This window comes from Mus pahari, chromosome 3 (assembly GCF_900095145.1).
Source record: "Mus pahari chromosome 3, PAHARI_EIJ_v1.1, whole genome shotgun sequence".
In the NCBI taxonomy this organism is placed as follows: Eukaryota; Metazoa; Chordata; class Mammalia; order Rodentia; family Muridae; genus Mus; species Mus pahari.
This window is the reverse complement of record NC_034592.1, coordinates 94,158,070-94,171,016: the sequence shown is the minus strand read 5'-3', so window position 1 is coordinate 94,171,016 and position 12,947 is coordinate 94,158,070. Positions and strand designations below refer to the sequence as shown.

At 38.1% G+C, this 12,947-nt stretch overlaps 1 protein-coding gene across 3 annotated transcripts in view; it reads left to right on the top strand.

Moving 5' to 3' along the window:
• The window catches only part of Bbox1 (gamma-butyrobetaine hydroxylase 1), a 56,381-nt gene that overhangs the window by 22,202 nt on the left and 21,232 nt on the right, over positions 1–12,947 (top strand). For all 3 annotated transcript variants that reach the window (XM_029536563.1, XM_029536562.1, XM_021194806.2), the window contains one exon: positions 9,030–9,228. In XM_029536563.1, the coding sequence (XP_029392423.1) occupies positions 9,030–9,228 (199 nt within the window). The remainder of the gene's footprint in view (positions 1–9,029; positions 9,229–12,947) is intronic.

Here is a 12,947-nt window from a genome sequence, read left to right as displayed (position 1 = left end):
ACTTGATATTGGGAGGTTAAAATTGCTAGATGACAGAGGAGACTCAAAGGCCAAAGTAAGAAATAATTTGCATATGCTGCTTGGTCCACTGTGGGCAAGGATGAGGTTCGGTATACCATTTCCTTTATCCCTCAGCTTATTCTCTATTGGCAAACCAAAGAAATAAGTTCAAGACCCTTACAGGCTTGAGATTATTGCTGTAAGTTTTTCCTCTGCATTGTATATTTAGGGGTTTTCTAACTGGGTTTGATTCAATTAGCATATTATCATAAGTGCCTCCAAGTCCATGAGCACCTCCTACATGTCCTTTGACTTTTATTGTAACCTGCTTCCTCTCCTCTATAACAAAGAGTAGGAAGGTCAAATTTATTCTGTAGAATGGCCTTAGTCATGGATGTGTTGAATTTCTATTAAGTGGACCATATGGGAAGGGAGTCCCTACTAAATGGACCATATGGGAAGGGAAGGGAATAAGGATGACCATAAGATGCTCTATACAAAATTTCATGGAAGACAATGGCAGCTCATGAGGCAGAGAAGATGGGGATAGAATTTGCATTTAAGAAAAACATATTATTTGTTAGTAGGATAATAGACAGCAGGCCATATTCTCTAATCTCTGTCATTTTTAAAGCTTGACTTTCAGTGCCTGGGATGTGGCTTTCCCAGATAAATAAATGAGCAAATTTTGAAACAAAGTTTAACATTTATTAAAATAAAGTTTGGGCCAGCAAGATAGATCAGTGGATAAAAGCACTTGTGTCAAGACCTGAGTGCAAACCACAGAACCCACATAAAGGTGGAAAGAAGATCGGAGTGCACAAGTTGTTCTATGACCTCCACAGGGGTGCTGTGGTACACACATTCACATACATACCACGTGCATAGACAATATTAATAAATTTAACTTTTCTTGAATAAAATGTGAAGTTTTATGCAATCATATCTTAATGTACAAGTGAAATTTTGCATAATTATGCACTCATTTTTATTTTGTGGATTGTAAAATTTTCAGTTGACTGAGATAAAATGGAAAAAACACTACATTGTACAAGGAAATCTAAGAACCTAGTATTTCTTGTTTTTATAATTAGTTTCAATGCAAATGAATCCTTGCTTTTCCTATCTCTTTGTTGCTAAAATATTTTACATTACTCTGTGAATTTAATGACTTTTGTTATTGAAAACTGAATTTCTTTTAAAAATGAGAGAATTTAAAGAAAAGCTCCCCCTTGAGCCAGTCCATTTCATTTTTTCATCAATGACAACTGAGCACATTGCACACCAACACCCATCTAGTCTCAACCACATGTGCCCTTTTTACAGCAGAGCCTTTCTTTGCCATGCACTTCATCAGATCGTGACTTCTCTGCCCATAGGTTGAAGCCCTGCTTTGTTTGCAAAGCACATGCCTCAAGAAGTGAAAACTCGCAGGGAACTGTTAGTCTCTCAAGTCTACTTGCCTTTCACATAGAAAGAGATTTGTACAGAACGGTTTTCTCAAGGAGAGCTATGTGCTTACTTAAGTTTCTTATAATGCTGGAAAGTTAGTTTAGTGCAGAGAATGTATTTACATACCCTTGTCAAAAAGCAAGAAACACATATGTGTGATTTTCTTCTTCATTAGCAAGAGATGCTCATAGCCTAACTCATGTGATATAAGCCAAAACCATTCTTGACCAGATGTGGGAGTCTGTGATGAAATAAGAGTATTCGCACCATTGAATTTGTTTTATCTGATTGAGTATCTACCACACATTGGACATTTTATTTATTCACTATCCTGGTCAATATATGGTGAACGGCCACCATACACTGAGGTTGAAATGCAATAGAGAGAAAAACAGGAAAAGAATTTAAGCCCATAGAAATTGTGGTGAAAGAGCCCCCCCCCCAAAAAAAGTTACTGACTTACCCACAGTTCCTCAAAGAGTAATAAATACACAAACTCAAGCAAGTTGGTGAGTGTGGAGGTGAGAGTTGACGAAATTTCTTGAGTTTTTGCATTATTTTACACTGAAATTAGTAACATTTTCTGAGACCAAAATAGAGGAGGGTGTGTGGAAACTTGAGACAAATGACTGTGATCAAGAACTAGAAGAGTCGGCATTTTTAACTATAGATGCATGGCTATGGAGTGAAAGCAATTACTCTGGTCTCTTTTCATCTCGACATATTCAGTACTTGCAGCACAAAAGCAGATTCAATTAGGCAGTTGAGCTGCTGCATTCTTCGCTGGTGTGATCTCATTCGGGTTCCACAGCTTGGTTGCTTATTTTTGTACCATGTTATCTAGACAGCGCCCGAACACAGAGCTTCTAGCCTCCTAAAGTCTATGTAGACAGAAAGCATTGACCCCCAAAATGACTCTTCAAATCTCAAGTCATTGCCTTGACACAAGGTCCCTGTCAGATGAAACCTGCATCCTCATTTCTAGAAGAACTTGTGGATTTTGCAATGAACCAGTTTCAGAAATGAAGTGTGTGAGCAACAGGAGAATACTAGGAGAGCACTCTGTCCTTATCTTTCTGGTTAACAGGAGAGCTAAGAAGAGCCAATAACGTTAAAGCTGCCCAAGAGATATGAACTTACTAGTAAAAATATAGCAGTGAGCTCACTACAGGGGCGTGGTCTGGACCAGTTATAATTGCATTCCATTGAGGAAATCATGGAACTTTTGCACATTAAAACATAACATCCAAAGGAAAAGAGGATGCTGCAGATAGGGTCTCACAGACCATGAAGTCATATGAGGAGAAAGGAATTTAGTCTCATTAGAAAAATAGCATAGCAGCTGACCTTATAACATCTCTGTGATGTCCATATTCAGTGTGATGCTAAATATACAACTGGAGTCCTTAAAGGAAGATGGCAGCACTGGAGAGATGACATAGAAGTTAAGTGTGCATATTGCTCTTCCAGAGAACCTAAGTTCAGTTCCCAGCTCCGAAATTGAGCAGCTCTCAACTGTAACTCCAGCTTAAAGGATTCTAACACTCAACGCTCACTTCTTGCCTCTGTGGGAAGTCATACACAAGTCTCTCTCTCTCTCTCTCTCTCTCTCTCTCTCTCTCTCTCTCACACACACACACACACACACATGCATGCTTAAAAATAATCTTTACAAGAAAGGTGGCAAATAGATTGTGCCTCTAAAGAAGGATGAAGTCTGTGACATTTGGTATTTATCTTCAGTTAGCTGCTCCATATGTATATGCATGCCAGGCAATTAAGATCAAGAAAGACAGTGTTCAGTAACCTTATTTTGTACATCTTCCAGGCTAGCCATAGAAAGGCATAGAGTAAGATGGAATTACCTTACCTGTTTTCTTGGTCTACTTTAAATCTTGGATAGCAATCCCGTCTCCTAACATTCTTTTGAGCAGATTTCTCTTTAGTATGCAACTCTCTCTGCTCAATGTTTGCTGTCTGAGGGGCTAGCTGCTCCAGTTTGGACACAAAGGTTATCTTGTGATGTTGGGCTCTTATCTAGGCTCTTGTTGGACACTTATCTATAAACTGAAGGAATGATAGTGCACACATTATGGAGCTGTTGTAAAACTTTCATGAATTGATTGATGTCTAGTGCTTAGAAGAGAGCCTGGAATTCTAAGTGCTCCTTCACCTTTAGACATCCTACACATGCCACTTGGATGTTTTATGTGTTAGACCTTCTTATCACAGAGCTATGGATATACAATATTCTAGTGTCATCAATTTAAAAAAAAAGTTTCTCTTCTTCGAGAAAGCTTAGATTTGTGTAGAAGCCACATTTATATATTCACATACAATTCACTCTAGACTTTAGAGATGGGCTAGAAAGACAGCTCTGTGCTTCTGCTCTTCCAGAGAACCCGCAGGGTGGCTCACAACCATCTGTAACTCCACTTCTAGGGTATCTGATGCCCTCATCTGACCTCTGCAGGCACTGCCAATATATGATACACTTGCATACATAGATATAAAACATTTGTAAACATAAAATATAAATAAATAAATCTTTTTTACATTTATTTGTTTTATTAGATATTTTCTTTATTTACATTTCAAATGTTATCCCCTTTCCCAGTTTCCCCTCCGAAAATCCCCTATCCCCTCCCTCCTTCCCCTGCTCACCAACCCACCCACTCCTACTTCCTGGCCCTAGCATCCCCTATACTGGGGCATAGAACCTTTGCAGGACCAAGGGCCTCTCCTCCCATTGATGACTGACTAGGCCATCCTCTGCTACACATGCAGCTAGAGCCATGAGTTCCACCAGGTGTTTTCTTTGATTGGTGGTTTCGTCCCAGGGAGCTCTGGTGGTACTGGTTAGTTCATATTGTTGTTCCTCCTATGGGGCTGCAAACTCCTTCAGATCCTTGGGTACTTTCTTTAGCTCCTTCATTGGGAACCCTGTGCTCTATCCAATGGATGGCTGTGAGCATCCACTTCTGTATTTGTCAGGCACTGGCAGAGCCTCTCAAGAGACAGCTATATCAGGCTCCTGTCAGCAAGCACTTGTTGGCATCCACAATACTGTCTGGGTTTGGTGGTTGTTTATGGGATGCATCCCCAGGTGGGGCAGTCTCTGGATAGTCATTCCTTCAGTCTCTGTTTCATACTTTGACACTATAAATCCTTCCATGGGTACTTTGTGACCCCTCCTAAGAAGGATCAAAGTATCCACACTTTGGTCTTCCGTCTTGAGTTTCATGTGTTTTGCGAATTGTATCCTGGGTATTCCAAGCTTCTGGGCTAATATCCAATTATCCATGAGTGCATATCATGTGTATTATTTTGTGATTGGGTTACCTCACTCAGGATATCCTGCAGATACATCCATTTGTCTAAGAAAAATAAATAAATCTTATAAATAAAAGTCTTAGCTATGCCCCAAGTCAAAGTCAAGTGAGGGAAGATAAAAGTACAGAACATGATTCGTTCTGTAAAATCTCCTTGATACTCTTCCTGGCATGCCTATTAGGCAAAAGGAGGTGGAAAGACATTATTAATAGGGATATAAAGACAAATAGCATGGTCTCCATTGTTTGTAAGGCTCTTGCTATCTAGTGGGAGAGGCAGAGATGAAGTGCTGTGTCTGAACTAGTTCACTCTCCGCTCCCAGCAACTGTTTACCATTATTACAAACTTCATAAACACTTGACACAATAGTTCTATTATTATATATTTGTATTTGTTTCTTTACCTATCTACCCAATTTTCCAAACAGGGAACTCAATTGTAATACCTATGCATTCTTACAAAGATTACATGTATGCAATCTTTATGCATGAGTGTAATATTGTCTAACATAAAGATATGGAATAAGTTTTCCACATGAAGAGATAAGCACTGTGGTATGTAGCAAGTCTGAGCCAAGAAGAAAACACCCCACCCTTGCTTAGCAGACCCAGCACCTTTCCAGAAGAAAACCATTTCAGAAGCTATTGCTACACTTCAATCTACAAATGCCACTATTGTCATACTATGAAACTACCAGTCTCTTTTCTGGTATGAAAGTATATTCCTATCTGGAAAGACCCAGAAGTGGATGCCAGGGAAAGAAGCTGTCAGGCAACCAAGAGTACTATGATATTTGCTCCACAGCCAAGACACTACAGATGTATACAGAAGTGTCTCCATAAGGTCCCACACTGGTGACCACTGGTGTCAGCAGCAGGGAGCCATACACTAGCAGTCCCACACTGGTGACCACCAGTGTCAGCAGCAGCAAGCCATACACTAGCAGTCCTTCCAGAGGCTTCCCTTCCTCTTAGTGAGTCCAAGGTTACCACATTACCTTCTTGTCTTCAAATCCTCATCTTGTATGAATGTTGAGAGGACAAATGAGCAGAATCCTGAAAGATTTGTAGAGTTCATGGGACAAGAAATAAAAGAGTACACCATCCATCCACTGAAGGAAAAAGACTCAATTCCTGTTTATTTCCTCTGACTTCTCTTCTCTTTTAGGAAGAGAAGTTTTAGTGGAGCCCTTAAAAGTTACTCATAAGAAAAAAGCCCTGAAATATAATAAAATGATTGTTATATTATTTTATTATACATTACTATAAAATGAAATATAATTAACATACCATGAAGATATTAAGAAAAGAGTAAAAACTTAACTGATGCTGTGTACATCAGAGAATCCATTACAGAGCCAAAAGCCCAGCATGGTGCAGGTGGACAGGAGGTCCTAAATTTTTGAAATAACATTCGAAAACCAGCTTTCTGTGCTCATGCATCTCTAACTAAAGACCTTCTTTGTATCTTTTCCTTTCTGAAACATAACTCAGGGCCCAGGAATGTGATGTTTAGCCCTCAGTAGGAACGCTTACACAAACAGTTCCTTGAAACCCGGCATGGAGCCCAATCATAAATTTTATGATGTGTGAAGCGCATGTTCAAGGAAGTATTCATTAGTAAGGCCGTAAGTTAAATGAGGAAGGGTGGCCCATACCTTAAGTATTCCATCATTTCTGTTCTGTTTATGTACACAGACCCAAGTGTGAAACTTACACTTGCTGTTAATGTATTCTCTGGACAAATGTTTGACTCTAGTCAAATGTATTTTCTTTTACATCCCCTGACAGTTCTCCCTTGCAACTGGAGGAAAACGGGAACATGTTTTGAAATCCCTCTCTGGATGTTGATGTTTAATTATTCTGTGCAGACATCACAGAATGCTTTGTAAGGCACGTTTAGTGAAACACAGTATCCTGTCTGATAATTAAATTAATCTACATTCAGGATCATAGGTTGAATTTGGCAATGAGCTACTCATAGCGCCGTCTTTGCAAATCACATTTTAAACAGTGAAACATGTTAGTGGCTTATATTCTGTTACCAGTTCACGACTGCCTTTGGCCTTTGGTCTGTGATTGCAGCAAGGTGTTTGTAGGTATTTCAAAATGAGAAATCTGATTTTAAATTTCTAAACATAAAAGTTAGATGAAGCATTTGCCTGTCCAAAGTGAGCTCTCAACTCAATTTTAGCACCACAGAAAAACAAAGGAAAATAATCATCACACTTTGATACTAAATGTAATTATAACTTCAAACACGTTCATGGTGATAGTATTTCGAAGCATCAAGTTATATGTTCAAGTAAGCATTGGGATCTGTCACACAGATTTGGGAAACTAGCACTGGAAATTGTTAGCTGCATGCCTTGGGCTACTTTTCTCCCTTTGAATTCCGCAGTACTAAAAGCATCTACTGCACATACTTGTTATGGAGATTAAAAGAAATAAAACTGTAAAGCATCAAGTTCTATATTATTTCTAAAAATCATTACCAAATGTTAGTGGATGCATTATAATTATAAATCACTACGTGTCACTTGCTATATTAGATTCTCTGTATAGTCTCATGACACAGTTACAAATAAGCTGCAGACAGAACATAAGAATCTCTCTTTAGGGAAGTAAGTTGAAACTCAGATTCATAGGAACAAGCTGATAAAGGGCAGAAAAACAATTGAAAGCCAGGCTACTCTGCCTCCTTTTCCTCCTCAGCATGCCCCATCAGAGACAACACCAGTTGCATACAAGATATCAAATTTTAGCTAAAAATTAAGAGCAAGTATATGAAAAAATTATTTCACTATCATATGACACATATATCAAGTAACAATATATAGCTAGTAGCTCTGGTTCTGGAACACACAAATATTTCCATAGCTTTGGAAAGTTCTATTTAATATTATCATGCTAAGCATCTGCTTATGCAGCTTTCATCACTATACAAACCATTTTTCTAAAAATTATGAAGTATGCTCATGTATAAATTACTGAACATCTTGGAGATTTCCATGGAGCAGGAAAGTAGAGGTCTCTAACCCTAACACTAACCCTAACCCTGACCCTAACCCTAACCCTTAACCCTTAACCCTAACCCTAACCCTAACCCTAACCCTAACCCTAACCCTAACCCTAACCCTAACCCTAACCCTAACCCTTAACCCTTAACCCTAACCCTTAGCACTAACCCTAACCCTTAGTCCTAACTCTAACCCTAACCCTAACCCTTATTAGTGCAGTAAGTGGTTCTCTGCATTTGCCTGTATCTATGCATGCAAATCTATTATCCCCTTTAAAAAAAAAGAAAAGGTTTCTATTTCAATAGAAATGGCCATGTTGACCTAAAAGAGGTAAAGTCCCATTGACCCATTCTTTATCCTTAAACTAAAGGCTTTAGGGATGGATTCCTTACATCACATGTTTTCTAGCTGGATGAATATCATTGCTAAGGATGAGAGTGAGACTCTCGTCCTTCTACTCATTGGGAGCGATTGCTATGCTGAGCCTGCTTCCTTCCCAGTAAAGAAAGTGCCTTAGTGGGTCAGCGAGCATGCCCTTTGAGTTCCACTTCCCTTAGGAGACTGTGGTTTGCACATTCATAATTTGTATGTCTATTTTCTCAAGCAAGCGTATTTATGAGCACTTCATCATCACAAGTGAGAGAACAAAAGAAAGGCATCCCAGCCTTATCTGCTTTGGCACTGCCACCCAAGCGTCTGTGTCCCAGGGACACTTTCATTATGTGTGACCCTAAGGAACAACTTGATCACAGAGACAGCTTCCAAGAAGAAGAAATAAATGAGAAAGAATTTGTACCTCCTCTCTCGCCACAATAGTCACAATGTTGTTCTGGTGCAGAAACCCAATTTTATCACTGCAGTCAGATGATATAACTTGCCTATTATGCACACAATATCTCTTGGTTGCTTCTAGACAGAGCCTAGGTTGAGAGTCTAGGTTACAGATATCAGGGGCTATCAGGTCATCAGCTAATCAATACTCTTTGAATACATTGAATATACTGATTACCATTGTAGGCCAGACACATTGTAGGCAAGAGTCATATAATAGGCAAAGTGACAAGGAAGAATGACTTGGTAACCAGTATCCCTGATATGAGCAACATTTAGTAAACACTTTAAGTCAAAGACCAACTCCAATGAGCTGTGTGTTCCTTTACTGTTAGTGTCTTATCTAAAAACAACATAATCTGGTTTTTTTTTCCTCATTTTGTTTAATCCACAGAATGTCAGTACTGGGGCTCAGAGCTCCAGCTGCCGACTCTGAATTTTGAAGATGTGTTAAATGATGATGACCATGCATACAAATGGCTTTCCAGTCTCAAGAAAGTAGGCATTGTGAGACTCACCGGAGCAGCTGACAAACGCGGTGAGATCATAAAACTTGGGAAAAGAATTGGCTTCCTGTACCTCACATTTTATGGGTGAGTTTTTAGGCAGTTTGCTTTCTGCCATGACAAACACAGTTGGATCTATTTTCAAGAGGGAGTGAGCTTTGATTGCAAGATAAATGAAATTATTTTGAGTTTGGATTGTCAAGAGCATTACAAGTAAAAGAGACCTTCACAAGATGAAGTTTGCACACTAGTAGCACACAGGCACATTTAGATGTGTTTGGTTTGGCCCACAAGATGTTGAAAGAAAATAGAATTAGTTGTCAACACTTGAAAATTGAGAGGCTTGAAATTTATGCAGACTTATCTTTTCATGAAAAACCAGATCTAGGAACACTAAGCCTAAACCTAGCATGCCAACAATCTACTGAGCATAAACAGCTGCACCTTGAGTCATTTGCTGAAGTCTTCTCCCTCCTCAGACCTGCAAGGCTGTGTGTGATAACATAGGAGTAGGTTGTCCCTAATTTAGAGTAGGATGTACAAATGATCAGGTACATTAAAGCATCTACCTTTAATCACTTCAGTGAGTTTATTCATAGCAAAAGTCTACGTTATGTTTAAACATAGACAATCTATTCCCAACCATTAGCATATGAATTTACTTACACTATTAGTAAGGTTTTTTTTATATATAAAATGTATACAATAGTTCCACCTGCAAGAATTGGTGCTTCTGTAGATTTCTCAATAATAGTAGACCAATAAGTGGGAATAAAATATTCGAAATTATTAAAAGCCTCAATTTATATTTTTAATTCTTTTAAAGTCTCTAAAACAGAGATTAACTTCCAGTTAATACATAGGCAATATGAAGCTCAAAGAATCAATTTGTAATCCAAACTCACACAAGAAATAATAAAGTATAAATCTACATTGCCTCCTTATGATTTAAGTCTACTTCACTGTTACCAACATGATGAAAATGCATGAGAAAGTACTTTTGAGATTGAACTAAACAGAACCATTCAAAATAAATGTCTTATAAGTTGTATTGCTTAGTTTCCATTTACAAATAATAAACATTTGAGATTATTTGAATGCACTTCACATTTTCATAACCATGAGCAGTTTCATGTCTTTTGGAGTTTCCTAGTAGAGCCCAAACCACACATCCTTCTAATTGAGGGTCAGAATCTTAATCCTGATTTACATTTGACACATGCTTTAGTTTGTTTCCACAGTTCCTATAATAGGGCTTAATAACTTGGCCACTGATCTAACATTGTGAAATTTTTTTGGAATAAATAGTAAAGGACCACTGTCAAAACAAATCAGACCTAGGTGGGTGGTGGTGGCACACGCCTTTAATCCCAGCACTTGGGAGGCAGAGGCAGGCGGATTTTTGAGTTTGAGGCCAACCTGGTCTACAAAGTGAGTTCCAGGACAGCCAAGGCTATACAGAGAAACCCTGTCTCGAAAAACAAAAAAACAAAAAAGCGAATCAGACCTGCAATTCCTCCTGATTCCATTTAGCCAAGATCTTTGCACCCAGCCTGAGGGGCTGAGGCTATCCCAACACACCTTCCCCAGATGATCAAGCCTTGCCAGGACCCCTCACAGTGCACACATGTTATTGTATCCCTTTCTTACCACATCACCATAACAGTCCCCACGTATTGCCAGAGTTTCTGCCACATTCTCTGCAGTTTTTAATTCTCTGAGCTCCACAACTAGCCGAGGGGTTTGCTGCCATGCTGGTTTTGTTTTGCTCGCCTATGTGTTAAGGGAGAATGGGGTAGATTGAATATCTTCTTTGAAATTAGCCCTCTTTTCTGCTCTCTGTCTCTGAAGTGTTGAGATATTGAAGTTTGGGTTACATGAGATTTTTTTTTTTTTAAATATTCGTGGATTTTCTTAGTGTTGTCAGAGCACCTAAAGTCACGCATCTCAGCCAACATGTTGAAGTAGGCCATTTAACAACTACAGATATCTGGGGCCTAACTTCAGGGAGTGTCTTTATCAAGAGTGACATCTGACCTCTGCCTTGGGACTTTAAGAACTCAGCAGAGGATTCTTGTGTGCAAGCACAGTTGAGAAGTTCCGGTTGAGAGGAATGGGGCCCTGCCAGACATACAGGTCTCCCCAACAGTAGAGTTTTCAGCACTATATAACCTCTGAACTCCCACGACTATCTGTCATGAACATCTCTTATACTCTTAGGAAACAAATAGTCACCTGTTCTTTTGCACTTAAATATAGTTACTAGCTTAGAGAATTTTAAATGCTTGAGATATAAGGATAGCTATTTTTAGTTCTTGGCTAGCAGCTCAATGGTTGATTGATTTGTAAAATAAAAAACAATAGACTCCAGATTTTCAGGCATTTTTCACATAGAGTAGGCAGAGATAAATGCTTATTGAACAAACTCATGCCTAGATGTTTTTAAAATGTTACCAAATAGAATGTGAATACAGTAATTATTGAAGCATTCTATAATTATTAATTTATGTTCAACTAAATCAAAATGATAATTAATTTGAGGACAAAATACACTTCAGTTTCCATATCTGCACTTTCTCAGTTATTTGTCATTATTCTGCCAAACTGTCTGCCAGGCCATATTCTGTACAATACTGTTTCATGCAACATGGGCAACACTCAACAATCCTAATGCCCCAATGATGAAAGTGCTCCTGTAATAAGGACCAAGAGCTAGGAAACAAACTCCCACTCTCAGTTTTATCAATTATGCATGAATATAGAAAGAAGAATGTAAAAAATTGTAATTTTTCAGGATTTAAATCTTGATTTAGAGCAATAAATTTAATAGAGAATGGAGAAAAAGACTCTCACTCCTACCTACTAACAAAAACAAAATAATGAACCTTCAGAAGTCCTTTGGAAATTGAAGAAAATGTTAATGGAGAAATTATTTTAACTTCATGATATAATTTAACTCTTATTATTTTAACTTCATGATATAATTTAACTCTTTTCCATGATTACAAATTAGAGTAAATTAGATTAAATCCTGAAGAAACAATTACTCCCATTAAAACAGAATGTTTTTTCCTGAATATTAATGTGAGTAAGGAACCGTGCCTGGCACTTTGTTCTAAACAGGGCTTGAGTTTTTATCTTATAGAAAATGATGTTTTCTGGTTAATAGAAACACTTCATTTGACTTTCCCTACATAATTTAAAGAAATAGCAATTCCACAGAAACCAAAGATCAGACTTCAAAGAATCCAGGAACATTTCACATTGCAAATGAGGTAACATTTCAGTACACAAATGCCAATAGAAGTTCAAAGGGGTCAAATTCTCCCTCAACATAGTGCAAAGTAGGATCTAAATAAAAAGATCTAACTTTAAAGAAACTACATTAAGAGACAGAAAGATGGCTAAGTATTTAAGAGCATATACGGTTCTTGAAAGGACCAGATTTGCATTTCCCTGATGATTAAGGATGTTGAACATTTTTTCAAGTGCTTCTCAGCCCTTCGGTACTCCTTAGTTAAGAATTCTTTGTTTAGCTATGTACCCCATTTTTAATGTTTTTTGTTTTTTTTTTTTTTTTTTTTGAATTTTCGGAGTTCAGCTTCTTAAGCTCTTTTTATATGTTGGATATTAGTCCTCTATCAGATTTAGGATTGGTAAAAATTCTTTCCCAATCTGTTGGTGGTCTCTTTGTCTTATTGACAGTATCTTTTGCCTTACAGAAGCTTTGCAATTTTATGAGGTCCCATTTGTTGATTCTTGATCTTACAGCACAGGCCATTGCTATTCTGTTAAGGAATTCTTCC